General features: G+C 34.6%; 1 protein-coding gene across 2 annotated transcripts in view; it reads right to left on the reverse strand.

The window, feature by feature from the left end:
* The window catches only part of LOC106473861 (carbonyl reductase [NADPH] 1-like), a 42,293-nt gene that overhangs the window by 20,646 nt on the left and 6,300 nt on the right, over positions 1–15,347 (reverse strand). For both annotated transcript variants that reach the window (XM_022382834.1, XM_022382784.1), the window contains exons 2-4: positions 9,878–9,939; positions 1,985–2,066; positions 1,143–1,321 (exon numbers count right to left, since the gene is read on the reverse strand). In XM_022382834.1, coding sequence (XP_022238542.1) covers positions 1,143–1,321; positions 1,985–2,066; positions 9,878–9,898 — 282 coding nt within the window. In that variant the 5' untranslated portion in view covers positions 9,899–9,939. The remainder of the gene's footprint in view (positions 1–1,142; positions 1,322–1,984; positions 2,067–9,877; positions 9,940–15,347) is intronic.

A 15,347-nucleotide genomic window follows, 5' to 3' on the forward strand; every position in this document is an offset into this window, starting at 1 on the left:
TATATAAGTAACAATAGCTACAATCTAATCCTCAGGCACCAGTTCACTGTCTACTGGTTTACCAAAAATTATGGAGATAAGTTTGAATATCTTATATTTAATCTTCTTTAAAACCTTGTCTGGCTCTTGTGATTTATATCTTTGTAATCTTTCATTTTTTTCTACTTACCGCAAGGGGATTAACATCTACAAGAATCAGGTCAATTATAATAATTCCCATAAAATGCTAAGGGTTTCTAAAAACGGAAGAGAATAATTAAAAACTCAGCCATCTTATGATTTAACAAAAGCTTGCCATCAGCATATTTTAAGGGTCCAATCCCCATGTTAATGATATGGTTTCCACTAACATGCTTAACCAAATCCTCTCTGTTACTTTGAACATTATCAACCAGCTGTTTATCGTAAAATCTTCTGGATTTTTCAATTTCTTTGATAACAAAATCCCTAGCTTTCCTACTGACCTAGCTTTCAATATAAATTTCTTAAACTTATTTTAAATTTATCCCCACCTTTCTCCTTTACGATTTTAGTAAACCAAATAAGTCTGACTGTACCTTTTAACCTTTCCTTTTTTTGGAATTAAAAACAATTTATTTTTAAAATTTCCCAAATCTGTCTCACATCATCTTTTACCTTTTAATTTATTATCCCAGTTCACTAATGATAAATCTTGTTACACAGCCTCAAAATAGGCTTTCTGAAAAATCAGAAACTTAATTAAGTCCATAAAGTTGCATCATTATCACAATGGAACAGTGCAGAAGGCTACATGTTAAAAGCAGCTGAGCTACAAGGAAAAGTTGCTTTAGTTCTTACCACTGTACTCCTAACAGTTGTTTAACAAAAATGACATCTTTTTCCTGTCCAGTGTCATAATGTAATTTTAGCACTGGCAAGATTTCAAGTTATAATGAAAAAATCAAGTAAGAGTTTGTAATTAATGTACCATATTACATATTTTATGACATAGACTATTTTCAAAAATATTCAAAATGTATTTTTTATTTTGTTCAATATCATTTAGATGGCCAATGTTGACTGTGAATAGGTTATTTACATCAGCTCATATTCTATTCACAGTTGAAATGTTATTTCAAAATGCATTTATACATTAGCTCTATATGTATCTAAACAAATACCTTGTATGCAATGGCAGCATTATTGACAAGTATGTCCAACCCTCCATATACTTTCAGCAAAAATTCTTTCAGACGACAAATGCTATCTGCATCGGTGATATCCAGCTGATAAAATATTGGGTTTAAGTGCAATTCTTTAAGCTTTGCAACAGCATTCTTGCCACGAATTTCATCTCTTGCTACAAGTTATAAAACAATTCATCTTTTAAAATAATTGTATAAAATAAAAGATATGTGCCAGCAATTTAACTACTATGACCGATGAAATTAACAATGTTAAATTTCCAAGTATTTTGATATGACATATCATGCTCCTTGTAAAAATAGTTAATGATTGTAACAACATCTGGGATTGTCATTCAACTAAAGTTAAGTCTGGGATTTAGACAGGCTAAGACAAGTTGTGGATGTTACTTGTCTCAAACCACTGTGGTTTTTATCCAATGAAAATCAATAGTATTTGATAAGTTTAACTGAAAAAAATCAACATTATGTTATTAATCTAAATATTTATGGAATGATAAAATTTGTATTTGAAAAAAAAGAAAAAAATTGGTCCTCAGAGTAATTTCATTAGTTATTGTCTGGCCTTTCATTGGTCTAATTTAATATGTTCTAATATGTTTACGTTTTTTTACATATTATGAATGATTACTAAATAATCTTTAAAGTGGCTAATAGATAAAATCTACCAATAGTTTTAAAATAATTTACATATGAGAATGGCACACTGTACAGACAAACAACATGCATATGCATATCCATCACTTATCTTTATGTACACAAATGATACCTTATGAATAAAATTAACCTTCAAATTAACTTTACATATTAATACTTACCAGTCAAAATGATATCTCCTTTGAATTTTGTACACAGTGATTTTACAATGGCAAAGCCAATTCCTTTGTTTGCACCCGTTACCTTTAAATAAATAAAAAAACTATAATTTTTTTCATTTACATAAAAGATTCCTATTGCAAAAAGTACATAAAGTATATAGGTTAGTTAGATATGCAAGTCTAGATAATAGAAACATGCATGCATGTAGGTACAATCAAGATAGAATAAACTTTTTTGCCCCCTATTTCTGCCCAAATCTTCTGATCCAACCTTTTACCATTGGAAAGTTGGACTATAAAGAACCAAAATATTTGACATATATAGGATGTAGAAATGGGTCTTCCTATCCTGAGTAAAATTTTTTTAATACACAAACTTTAACGTGTGATTCATTCATAAAGAGTGTTTGTGAGCCAAGTAAACTCAGTTGTAGAGATAAATATAGCCCATATGCAGACAGGTGGATCACATTACCTTAGACAATAAAACATAGCAAACTATCAAAATATTTCATATTATACACCTAGATTATCAAAGTATTCTCAAAGTGAACATTTTCCTTATCTGAAGATGTATTTCTGATGCATAATCACCTCTCCACAGAACAAATAGCACTGTTGAGAAAAAATTTCTTACACATGTATCAAGCTGTTTAGAAAACTTTCACCCCTACATGTAATGATGTAATTTGCACTAGTCTATGATACAATCAGCATTAGCCTATACCCCTCTGTTGAAAAAGCTTTCACCCCTACATGTAATGATGTAATCTGCACTAGTCTATGATACAATCAACATTAGCCTAAACCCCTCCAACAATAGGAGGGTGATACATCCCCCTTGCTCAGTACTCCTCTCACGTACATTGTGTATACCACAAGCTTACTTTTAATAAGGCACACCACAAGTGAGGAAATATCAATCTTAAATATATTTTCAGATGAAATGTTAACTTCACACTACATTACCTCTCCACAAAACAAATAGCTAAAATCTCGTACTGAGAAGATGGTGGAGCTCCTTTTTGAGAAAATATTTATAGAAAGCAAAATTTCATGGAGTATATCTCCCACTAAGAAAGGGGAGAAGAACCTAGTGGTAATCCTTTGGCCAATAAAATTGGTTGCTCAAAAAGGCCCTATCAAAAGAACTTCCAAGTTTTTGTTAAAGTGTATCAAAAGTGAGTGGAATGTGAAGGCTGCTCAACTGTCCCATATACATTATGAGAAATAAAAATAGAAAAAGGGGACAAAGTAGGTATATAATGCAAATTCTATTAAGCAAATATGCATAAATATAAGCACAATGCATTATGATAAAAAATGTGAAAAGACAATAGACTACATTGTTCAGAACATTAATGTTTTGTATATGAGCTCTTTCCTTTATATATAGCTTAACACTGTGCTTTCATGCTTCCAGACAGTTTATCAATGAAAGACTTGTGGAATGGTGTTCCAAATATCTTTTAATACTTTCCACAATTCCTTCAAGTTGTTCTGTTTAACTTTCTCAGCATTCATGTAAACCCAAATGGCCTCCATGATATTCATACCAAGACTTTATGAAGGCCATGACATCTTTGCAAGTGTTCCATGAGCCTCTTTACATTCCAAGCAAGTTTTCCACTACATTAGCTGTATGCTTGGTGTCATTGTCATGTTGAAAGATAAAACTCTACTCAATGAGACATGTTCCTGAGAAAAGACATGATAAATAAAAACCTGCATGTATCCATCAGAAGTCAGGTTGCCTTCAATTTTATATAAGTCCCTGACACCCTTGGATGAGATACAGCCCCACAGTTGTATTGGTCCACCTCCATACTTTACTGTAGCCATTGTACGTTGAATATTATACTGACCTCCAATACGCCTTCAAATAAACTACTGTTGATTATCATCAAACAGCTCAAACTTGGACTTGTCTATAAAGAGCACTTTTTCCAGGTTTCATCATCTCATTGTTTGATTTCTGTTAACCATTTCAGTATTTTTTGTCTTAAAAGAAAGATGATACAGGAAACAGGTAGCAAAAGTTTTAAATGATGCCTTGCGATAGTCCGGAGAATTAAACAGTGATTCCAGTCCAGAAGGAAGACCACAAGCAAGGAGGGTGGCAAATTAGATAAATCTGAAAGAGGTCTGTAAAAACCAAAGCATGAAAATGAAAATGGCCAGGTCACCAACAAAGCCCCTTTGTATCAGGCAACTGTAAAAAAGAAAAGACTGTTCTTAAAAATCCAGGTAAAAAAAGAAGTGAGATGAGAGGAGTCAAAATGACCTGGAGGAAGAAAGTGGTAGACAGACCCAAATCAAAAAACCATCAACTGGTGCTGATAAATTGCAAGGGTAGATGGCTGAAAAAGAGTGAGCAAAAAAACATGCTACATGGCATTTAGTGGTGAAAGATGGGTGTCCAAGGCTGATGTGTCTTTTTGTTATGAATTTCGTGCGAAGCTACATGAGGGCTATCTGCACTATCCATCCCTAATTTAGTAGTTTAAGACTAGAGGGAAGGCAGCTAGTCATCCCCACCCACTGCCAACTCTTGGGCTACTCTTTTACCAACCAATAGTGGAATTGACTGTCACATTATAACGTAATCATGGCTGAAAGGGTGAGCATATTTGGTGTGACGGGGATTTGAACCTGTGACCCACAGATTGCGAATCAAGTGCCTTAACCACCTGGCTATGCCGGGCCAGGCTGATGTGAAAAGGACTTTCAAGATGAAAGAAGTAGAAGCAGAAAAGTTGAAACCACAACTGAGTTAGCCAATAGAGAGCAGAAGTGCAAAGATCCCAACAATATGTGCTGCAACTTATACAGCATCCTGGGAATAAGACAAAGAGAAGGATAGGCATATGGAGAAAGGGTGGACTAATCCTGACTCAGGGCATTCACCAAATTTGAAACTTCTGGAACATGATAAGTCGTCAACCAAATGTGGCGATCATGAGCCCAAAAGAGGAGCTCTAAACCATGTACCTCCTTGTCAATAGATGTAAGAAATGAGAGAAAAATTATCTGAATGTATCACAGAAATATATCCATACAGATGTGACAAAAAATGGTAGCAGGCCTGCTGAATTGCCAACATTTCAATAACAAACAATGGAAACAAGGATGGTGTCCAGAACTGCACCCCACCTGGAAAGGTGTAAGTCCAGTTTAGGTGGGGAAGATGGATGGCCAGGACCATATGGGAATGATTGATGCATCACGGCAGTGAAGTGAAGAGATAGGGGAAGAAACACAAGAGAAATCAGTTGATCTCTGAAGATATTCCACTGATCTGCAATAGTTCACTGAAGAAGTTACAAAGTGGTGAGTCTGAGAGAAATAGGGTATTCAAGAGAAACTAGATTCCCCAAAAAAGCCAGGACTTCTCACACAGAAAGAGAATGGAGCTTTGGTAAAATGAAGTTCCATGACTCAAAGTTGAAGAGGAGAAGGTGAGCTCACCCAATAAATGAGTAGAAAAGACACCCTAAATGAATCAAATTCTCACTAGGGTCAATATAGCCTTGGAAAACAAGAATATCCAACCCAAATGACTCCTGAAGGAGAAGAGAGGTCAGACCAGAGTATGCCAATCATGCATACAGTAGTGGAAATACAAATCCAACAAAATGTATTGGCCATGCAAAAGCCCTAAGGACCCAGTTATAAATATACAGGGCTGTAGCCAATCTGAAAGAAAAGGCCTAAGCTGGAAAATCTGACTATTGTGGATGCAACAAATTAAGCAACAGGTGGCTAGATAAATCACAATGTGGGTAAAAGCATCCAAAACATCGACCTTTGTCATCTACAACCCAGGAGAGAACACCCACCTCAGATGATGAAATCCTTTCATCTTGAACCAATGAATTGGTTCAAAGACAACAAATCTATTATAGGCTACCAATTCCCCACCTTCTTGAGAACAACAACAAAAAACAGACATGAGTAAAAATCTGGAGTAGAGTTAAGGACCTGTTCCACTCCGTTCATTGTCCAGAAGTAAGAGATCTGAGGAGGGGAGTGAAAAGAAAACTGGAGAAGGAAAGAGATAAGGTTGAGAGCAGAAGAACAGGGAAAGCCCATGAGAGAGCACATTGTATGACCCAAGAGTCCTCTGCAAAGGGAATTCACAAGCATGCAAAGTGGAAAGGTCAAATTCCCATATGACCAGAGGGAAGGATGATTCCAAAAGCAAGTAATCTTTGAAATCCTCAACAGTTAGAATAATGTAAGGGGGATGTCAGAAAGTGATTATAGGACAAGAAGCAGGTTAGGGAGTGGCCTTTGAGGCTCCACATGATGAAAAACCTGCTGAGTTTCTCTGGACAAAAATAAGTAGAAAACCAGAGTGAGCAAATCTATTGTTACGTCTCCGTTTGTTAATTGATTTCCCGTAAATTCGTTCCGACGAAACTTTAGCGACACAAGTCCTTATTTAATAAAACTGGTTTATTCTTTCTGAATATAACTTTACGATACACTTAATTACAACAATCGTGCTAAAACAAACGGTATAACAACGAACGTGCTCAATAATACTCTCTGACTGCAGATCAATTACTCACTGTCTACACAAACATTAATGTCCCGTCACGTTGTCACCCTCTTAAATATACAAGACTACCCTATATCTAGTAAATTCTAGGGCATTCACCAAGGTACAGGATAGTTCTAGAAACGTGGTATGACACTAGTCATGTGACCTCGCTGACGCAACAATATCTTCTTATGAGCTGTTTTAGCTATTTCCCAAAATATGAGCAACTCCCTCAAAAACCTCATCTTGAAGAGAAGGGTGCAAAACAGAATTCCCCAAGATAAAAGTGAGGGAGTTAAACTCCAGAAAGTAAAGCATCCCAACAAATAAGTCCCATAAACAAAGAAACCAAGTTAACTGGGCAACTGTTGAAGAATAAATTGATGCAAACATGAAGAACAAGTAGCTAAGACTCCCCAGTAAAGCTGTTGGAGTTGTGGTGCACAGCCTCAAAAAGAAGGTGAAAATAGAACAGATATAGCAAAGAAGCTGAGCAAGCCAAAGGTATTATACAAGGTTTAAAGAAATTGTGAATCTATAATGTATTTTACATGGTTCATACAGAAACTTGTAGCAAGTAAAAAATGAGTATAATGGTTAGATATTGTTTCATTTAAATTTGATGCAAGAGTTCTGATCAAGACAGTTATAAAGCATCTTGTTAATTGGGTTCTAAGGTAACTGATCCAGCTTATATGGACTCTTGATGTAAAGAGATGCTTATTTAAAGCTCTGGATACAACTGTAGTGATTAACTATGTAATGAACATTTGTATTTATATGTTTGACTCATATAATATTTGATATGTTACTTTAAAACAAGTGGATTGTGTGCTGTCTGTTTATTGTTGAAATTTATCACCAACAAGTCACAGACATCTACTGTAAAGAATCACGGCCTTAAAAACCTGACAATAATACAAAATTGCAAGACTGAGTGAGTTAATCAGATGATCAGTTCAGTGTCAATTTTAATGAGAGTTATTTATTGTCTACTCAACTGTGATTAATCTAATAAGCTAGTCAATGATTTAGTTAGGATGTTTGTTGTGTTTTTTATTGATTGATTAATGAGAAAATTATTCAAGTTTGTTTGCAAATTAGGAGGATATTAGTTAAAGAATATCCTTGTTATAACCTTAACATATCACATGACCTGCAGTTGAAGAAAACTGCTATTAACTTAGATATATTAAGTGCAACTTTCCAGCATTTACAGTGATCTCAAATAACTTGCTAATATTCTTTTCTTTAAATAAACATGTACATACCACAAAAGAATTATCGAGGTCTGGAGTAGTTTTGATTCTCTTTAATGTACGATTAGTTTTACTAAGAATTAATAACAAAACTCAAAGACATTAAGGATTATATTCATTTTAACTGATTTTAAACTTAAGAAGGTTGAGTTAATTATATTAAAACAATTTTTGAGCCTTATCACATCATTACAATACATGTTGACACATCCAGTCATGCTCTATATATCTGAAAACTATACATCTTGTCAATATTAATGAAGAATTTTTTAAGATGTTTTTCATTTGTTTATTTCAGATGTGTGCAGTTTTCACATAATACAAGGAAGTTGTGAAGTTGATTTTGCTCTAGCTACCTATTGTTTTGCATTGTTTCCCTGAGATAACACTTAACCTTCTCATGATGAAAACAGCTGTAAAGTTTTTCTTAGTATAACAAAGTATACAGCAGTTTTCTCCTATGTTAGGCGATGTCTCAAAGTTATAATATCCCTTATGTTTCAATAAGATTGACCACCAGTGACATAGGTGGTGCATGCATCCTGAGAATATAGCATTATAGAATTGTGTATATAATGCTAGGCTCTCTAAATTAGTTTTCTCTCACAAACTCAAGCCCTCCATTTGGCAAGTGGAGTTTAATTTCTTTGTGTAAATTGTACTAGTCTTTTAAATTTTAACTCGTAATGTTAACTAGTTCTTTGGAGAGTTTAGAGAGTTAACTATCTAGTAAAGGTGCTGTCTTTTGTCCTGCACACTTGATTAACTTTAATTGTTGTACATTATGTCTAGTCTCTTTCTTCCACAAACTCAGTCAAAGTCAGAAAATTCATTATTACTTTCTGATATTTCCTGGTCAAATCTCTAGTTATTCTGCAAACTATTATTCACTCTTGGGGGAATTCAAATTTAACTAAGAATACCAAAAAAACAATTCTACAGTGCATTTTTCATTGCAAAAGGCTCTGTCATAAGGCTGTCATGAAAAAGCACACCACTCCTCACCTACTTGCTTTCCATAATCCACCTAGTGTATGAGGGCAATATTGTCCTGATACCATTTCAACAGTCTGATTGTACAGAAATCCATAAGTAACGAATCCAACAAATTGAATGATATGCATTCTTATAAAACAGTATGAATACCCATTTCATTCTCAAGCTGCTTGAGGTATGCAAAAGTAAATCCTTACCTGTTGGCTTCATTTTTCAGATAGATATCCTTCTTGAATATGTTACACACTGTTGTCTGGGGTATATGGAATGCTTTTGCCTGACATTTGTGTTTGTAGATTCTCACTTGCTATATAAGGACATACTTTATTTACCACAGCTTGGGTACAACTAATTGGTTTCTTTCTGGATTATACTAGTTTCCCAAATTGATCTATATTCCTTTGTTTTTCAATGCCACTGAGTACATGGGATATCCCTGAACACATCATAATGCGTATATCAATATTTTGCAATGGAAAGAGCTGTTACATTTCCTTCCCCAAAACAATCAATTTGGTGGCATCACATTACCTACAAAATGTTGTTCTAATACATGCCATTCTACCATGAGTTTATATTGTCTGTGTTTGTCATATTATTTGCTGATTTACATATTCAAAATTAAAATGTACTAAGTCCTGTATTACTATCTGTAGTTAGGATCTGTCTAGCTTTAATTATGTAGAATAAATAATATTTAAAGTTCCATGTGGTATGAACACTTTTGGTGTTACTGTATCATTTATAATGTTCAACAAAATGAATACTGTCCTCATTATAAGATGGTATGCAGTAGTCCCAGATAAGTGTCTTTAACATGGAGACCAACTGGTAACAGGGATTGCTCACTTTTTATACACCTATGGTAACATTGCTTGAGTGCTAATATATTTAACTGGTGATTCATGGGTTGTCTTTGGTAAAAGTTCTTTAAACTAGTATTCAACAGTCTTAACACATTGAAGTTTTAATTCACCTTTTCTTTTAGAAGTTGTATTATTGGGAAAGGACTGAGAAAATCTGCATTGTGGAGAATAAATGCACTGGACATTTTCTTGACTCAAGATTTAGAAAAAAATGCAACTAACTTACCACAGCTACTTTTTTCTTCATACTGAATTTTCAATATTAAGCATCCATGAATTCCTTTTTACCTATTCATGGAACATAAAGAAAAGTTTTCATTAATATGATGCTAGTTACAGTAAATACAACATAAATATCCTATGCAGGGCACTTATTGCCTCTAGTATCATTGGTCTCATTATATCTATAAACAACAAATTTACAACATCAATAACATAACGTGTTAAAATATGTGTGTAAACCCTGTTGATCAAAGTACAACAGGAGCATTTAGGATTATGTTGAGTGTAACTGATTCTATGATTGTCTTTATTTTGGGTTTACCTCATAAGGCAGGAACATGTACATTTAAACTTTTTCATGGAATATTTGTAAAAATGAGGCAGATGTCCATAATACAGGTAAACACAATAGTACACAAATATACTGTCCACAGTATACCTTGTGAGTGTGGTAAACAGTACATCGTAAAAACTCTGCAAGCACTTTCTGTTGAAAGAATATACACAAAACATAAGAAACTTTGTTGTTCATATGACAGCCTTAATGTCACACATCTATCAAAATTATCACAGAATAATAGACAAAACCAACAATGTACACAGGCCCCACTGAACACTGATTGGCATCTTTCATTGAAAAAAACAAAACAATTATTGAAATAGACAAAACATTTAACTTTAATACATATCATGTGTAACTTCAAAACTTCAGATTCTAAAGTACTATTGAAGAGTAAACCCTTTTAACCTTATACCAATTGAACGTATCTCAATAACACTATTATGTTACTACGACAGATGAATGTACATAGGGTGGTCCATGTATGTATGGTAAAAAATGAAAAGTGAGAGCTCCTGATGCATTTTTTCATTCCTTATATGGAGACAGACCTCAGACTGAATTTTAAACTAAGAACATCAATATTTAACGGTGGCACAAATTTAAAGAAATTTGCCACAAGTTTACTTCTCCAGTAAATTTTCCTAATTATCCTTTGTCTATCAGTTGGCAAACAATAATACTGTTGCATGATCTCGTAAGTTTGTTATATGATTACGTACCGTATATTATAATTCAACATATTTGGATCATATATCCTGCATTTTCTAGATTTAAAAGGCAGCAATCCAGCATCATATCAGATGACATCACAGTTTTTGATTGTTGATTGGTTGTAGTCTTGTGGCATAATGTTTTAAGGGGTAACAGTTTTTAGGCTTTGAATGACACTCACTTCTCTCCAGACAACTGAGCTGTGTAGATGTTCCTAATTTTGTAAAGATTAGTCCCTCTCTCTTTTACCTTAGTTTCAGAAAATTATGCATGGTGTTTATGTGTTTTTATTTGTGCTGTTTTAGTAAATAGATTTATTATAAGTAATTGTCATTTAGAATCCTATAACTAGATGTGGTTCATCAATTATATTAATCTTAAATTAACTTATAAATTAGAGTTGTTATTTTTGAATTAACATTTGGCATATCCCTGAATCAATATCCTGATATCTTTGCTACCATGACCAGCACTGGGTAGAGGCCTTTGTTAATCAGCAAAAAGCCATAATAATATGTAGTAAGAGCAAGGAGTAATACCTCTTTCAAGTTCTGCCATTGTTTTTGTCCTTACGTTATGGCTACTCTGCAGATGAGAAGCACTTCTGATGTTTGGTTAGTGAGGAAACCTACTCCTTACCATATATACTCAACGCTTCCTTAGAAGAAGCAAGTTCTTTTAAAGTGTCTGTTTCACCATGTAAAGGAGAAGAAGACTATCTGAGAAAGCTGTCGTCTGGCTGTGGGAACAGCTTTTGTTTATTGGCAAAAGGCCAGGATACCGACAACAACTCCCAACTATGATATATTGAAGGTAGAAAACTTGATGACAGAGTATAAAGCCCTGAAAAAGACCAAGAACAAGCCACAATTAAGAAGCCTACTGCATGATGAAGGACATCTTTTGTGGAGATATAAATGAATTATTTGACATTTCTCACATAAAGGAGGAGTTAAAAATGAGGAAGGAAAAAAAGATAAACAATTCCTAGCCATGCAGAAAAAAAGATATAAGCTATTCAAATTTCAAAGGTGTTGACAAGCTCCTCACTCAGAAAGAGTCTAGGAAGCAGAAATGGGACTTGAAAGAAAAAGCATGGGTAAAAAAAAATATCAGAACAGGATGTTTAAGCACTAACTTTGATAGAATCAATTGGTCCTGTCTGGTTCTCTGGATCCGGCTCAGACATAACAGATGAAGAAGAATTAGCATTCAAGCCACCCAACACTTCTGGCACTCAAAGTCATTGACTCACCAAGCAGCATAGAAAGGTTCTGTCCTTAGAAGTACTTTCGTCCTTAAATTGAGTGAACCTGACAGAAAGGCCTCATTTGTCCTCAATGTTGCTGTTCTGTCTTTTGGACACAATTTGAAGGATGTTGTACTCTCAAGAAGTTCTGTAATGTATTTGTCGTACAAATCAAAATGAGATTGTCAAAAGAGAGAGGAAACTTTCTCCTCATATCATCCCCTTGTACTTCATTGGGAAGTAAAGCTTCTTCCTGACATCATTCAAGAGCTAGAGAAAGTTGATCAGATTGCTATTGTTGTGACTGGAGGTGGAGAAGAGAAGCTCCTGGGAGTGGCAAGATTCACCCTTAGTATGGGAAAGCAGCAAGCACATGTTTGTGTCCTTTAAGAGTGGAAGCTACAAGATGTCACTCAAAGAATCTGTTTCAATACAACTGCATTAAACACTGGGCTCAAGAGTGGTGCTTGCATCTTGATTGAACAAGCTCTGGAAAGAAATCTTGTTTGAATTGCTTGCTGACACCATATATTTGAAATTATACTTTCAATGGTGGACTATTGGTCCATCAAGTGGACCAGATATTAATCTGTTTAAAAGATTCCAAGTATGATGGACATCACTTGACAAGTCTCAGTTCAAAGACTGCCAATGATGATGAAGATATTCATCTTCTCTTAATCAGCACAATGAAACAGGAAAGGGATGAAGAAATGCTTTGTTTGAACAATATGTTACAAATGAAATTATATCCCAGAGATGATTACGAAGAACTCTTGAAGCTTTAACTTGTGTTTCAAAGCTCCCTCTGAAGTGATGTTCAGAGCTCTGGGGGCATATCATCATGCATGTTGGATGGCTAAAGCCATATATGCTATCAAAATATTTCTCTTTCGAGAACAGTTCAAACTGACTGACCAAAAAATCAAGGGCTTGACACAAGCATGCCTTTTCATAGCTGTGGTCTCCCCTTGCTTCTTCAATGAAGCTCTTATAGTGACAGCTGCATCCCTCAATGACCACACCATGATGTTAAAAATATCTGCATATCTCAATTGTTCAGATGCCGATACTGCAATGGCAAGCTTCAAACAGCACTTATGGTATTTATCAGAAGACTTGGTTGGTTTGGCTCTGTTTGACGACAGAGTTCAGATAACTACTAAATGTAAAATGGTGAAAAATCTCAATATACCAGAGAAGAAAGAAAACCTTCACTGACTCGAGGGGAAGAACTTTATTATCAAGGCTCCTTTCCAATCCTATGTAACAAAGAGGCTCTTTTAACATATTCTACATCTTAAATTTAAACACAAAACAGAAAGCAAAGACATTCCTGGAGAAAGACCCTGCAGACTGGAAAGGGATTCTGTAATAGGAAGAAATGAAGAATGCAGCGAGAGGTATTGCTCTGATTCAAGAATTTAGCTCTTCTATCACTAAGTATGAAGATCAAAAGTAATACCTACTCTACACAGTTAAACTACACCAAAAGACATTTTCAAACCCCAGAAAGGAAAATTTAATGTCATAAGTGATATAATAAATTGTTGTACTATTATTATAGTTATATGCTGTGAAAATATGCATGACACTATTAAAAATTTTATTCAGTTTGCTGGTGATTTTTGCAGCTTTGTTTGTGTTACTGAATAAAAACCATAATAACATCTATTTCATTTGTTCTTCCCTACAATGTATAATGATACTGAAGTGTTCAAGTTGTGCCATCTTTGAATATGCATGAATCGATCCAGTTTTTTATTCCAACATTGGTGGTGGTAGTGGAATATAGGCAAATATCATGCGAAATAATTTTTCATTTCATTATTTTTGGACCACCCAAATGTACATACATACTTATATGGATGTATATGTTGCATATATATATATATATACATACACACACACACAATTTAATTTTGTAGAGAAGGAAGAGCAAAATAGATAAATAAGCAAAAAAATATACTTTAAAAAATGAAAATGCAGCCACAAAACAAATATCCAACACTGAGGCACGAATCTTAAGGTGGGTCATTATGTAATATGCCCTGGATTTTTTTGAGGTACTAGTGGAAGTATGACCCAAATTGCATTGTGGTTACACTATCTATATGGTTTAACCTCAATTCTGCTGGCCTCACATGCTTAGAAGCAAAGAGAAAAGGAACAGATGCAAGTTCTCAAGTCCACCTATATAAGATAAGGACATAAGAGCAGTATATCATCTCACTTACAAGAACTGTAAAGGTCTCACAGCTGATCAATGCCATAAATTACATGACTTGCTCAGAATATCAAGATACCTTCTCTAGTGAACCTCATGACTTAGGATGAAGAAAATAAACATCTAATAACATTGATAATATATCAGTTAGTCAGACAACTTCCACTTGCAAAGCAGTCTGAGACTTTCAAAGGGATAGATTCCATGATGGAACAAGAAGTAATAGAACTGAGTATTAGTCAATGGGCATCAACTAGTGTACATATGGAGAAGAAAGATGGGTCTACAAGGTTCTACATGGACTTCTGGAAGATGAATGAAGTCATAAAAAAGATGCCTACTCACTGCTAAGGACAGACTCTACTTTGAATGCTCTATCTGGATCAAAATGGCATTTAACATTGGATCTGAAGAGTGGATGTTGACACGTGCAAGTTGACAAAGAAAGTAGAGAGAAAACAACCAGTCTTTACCATAAAAAACAGATTTTGACAACTTGTTGTGTTACCATTTGTATTATGTAATGCACCTGTTACATTTCAACCACTTATGGAGTGTGATCTCTCTGAACTATCTTAGAACACCATAATCATCTAATTGGATGACATTACCACACATGAGAAGACCTTTGATAATGTTTATGATGGGCTAAGGAACGTCTTGGATCAGTTGAGGAAAGATAACATTAAGCTAAATCCTAAGAAGTGTAAATTGTTTCTTCAACAGGTGAGTTTCCTGGGACACAGTCAGCAGAGATAGAGTGTCTACAGACTTATCTAAGATTTAATTTGTCCAGAATTGGCCAGCAGAAAAGAACTTGCATGTTCTTAGTCTTGCCATTTTGTAGAACCATTTTTTGACATAGCTCAGCCTTTATACTGTTACGTTTCCGTTTTTTAATTAACTTATTTTCCGTAACTTCGTACCGACGAAACTTACGCGAC

Source organism: Limulus polyphemus, unplaced genomic scaffold, assembly GCF_000517525.1.
Source record: "Limulus polyphemus unplaced genomic scaffold, Limulus_polyphemus-2.1.2 Scaffold0, whole genome shotgun sequence".
Classification (NCBI taxonomy): domain Eukaryota; kingdom Metazoa; phylum Arthropoda; class Merostomata; order Xiphosura; family Limulidae; genus Limulus; species Limulus polyphemus.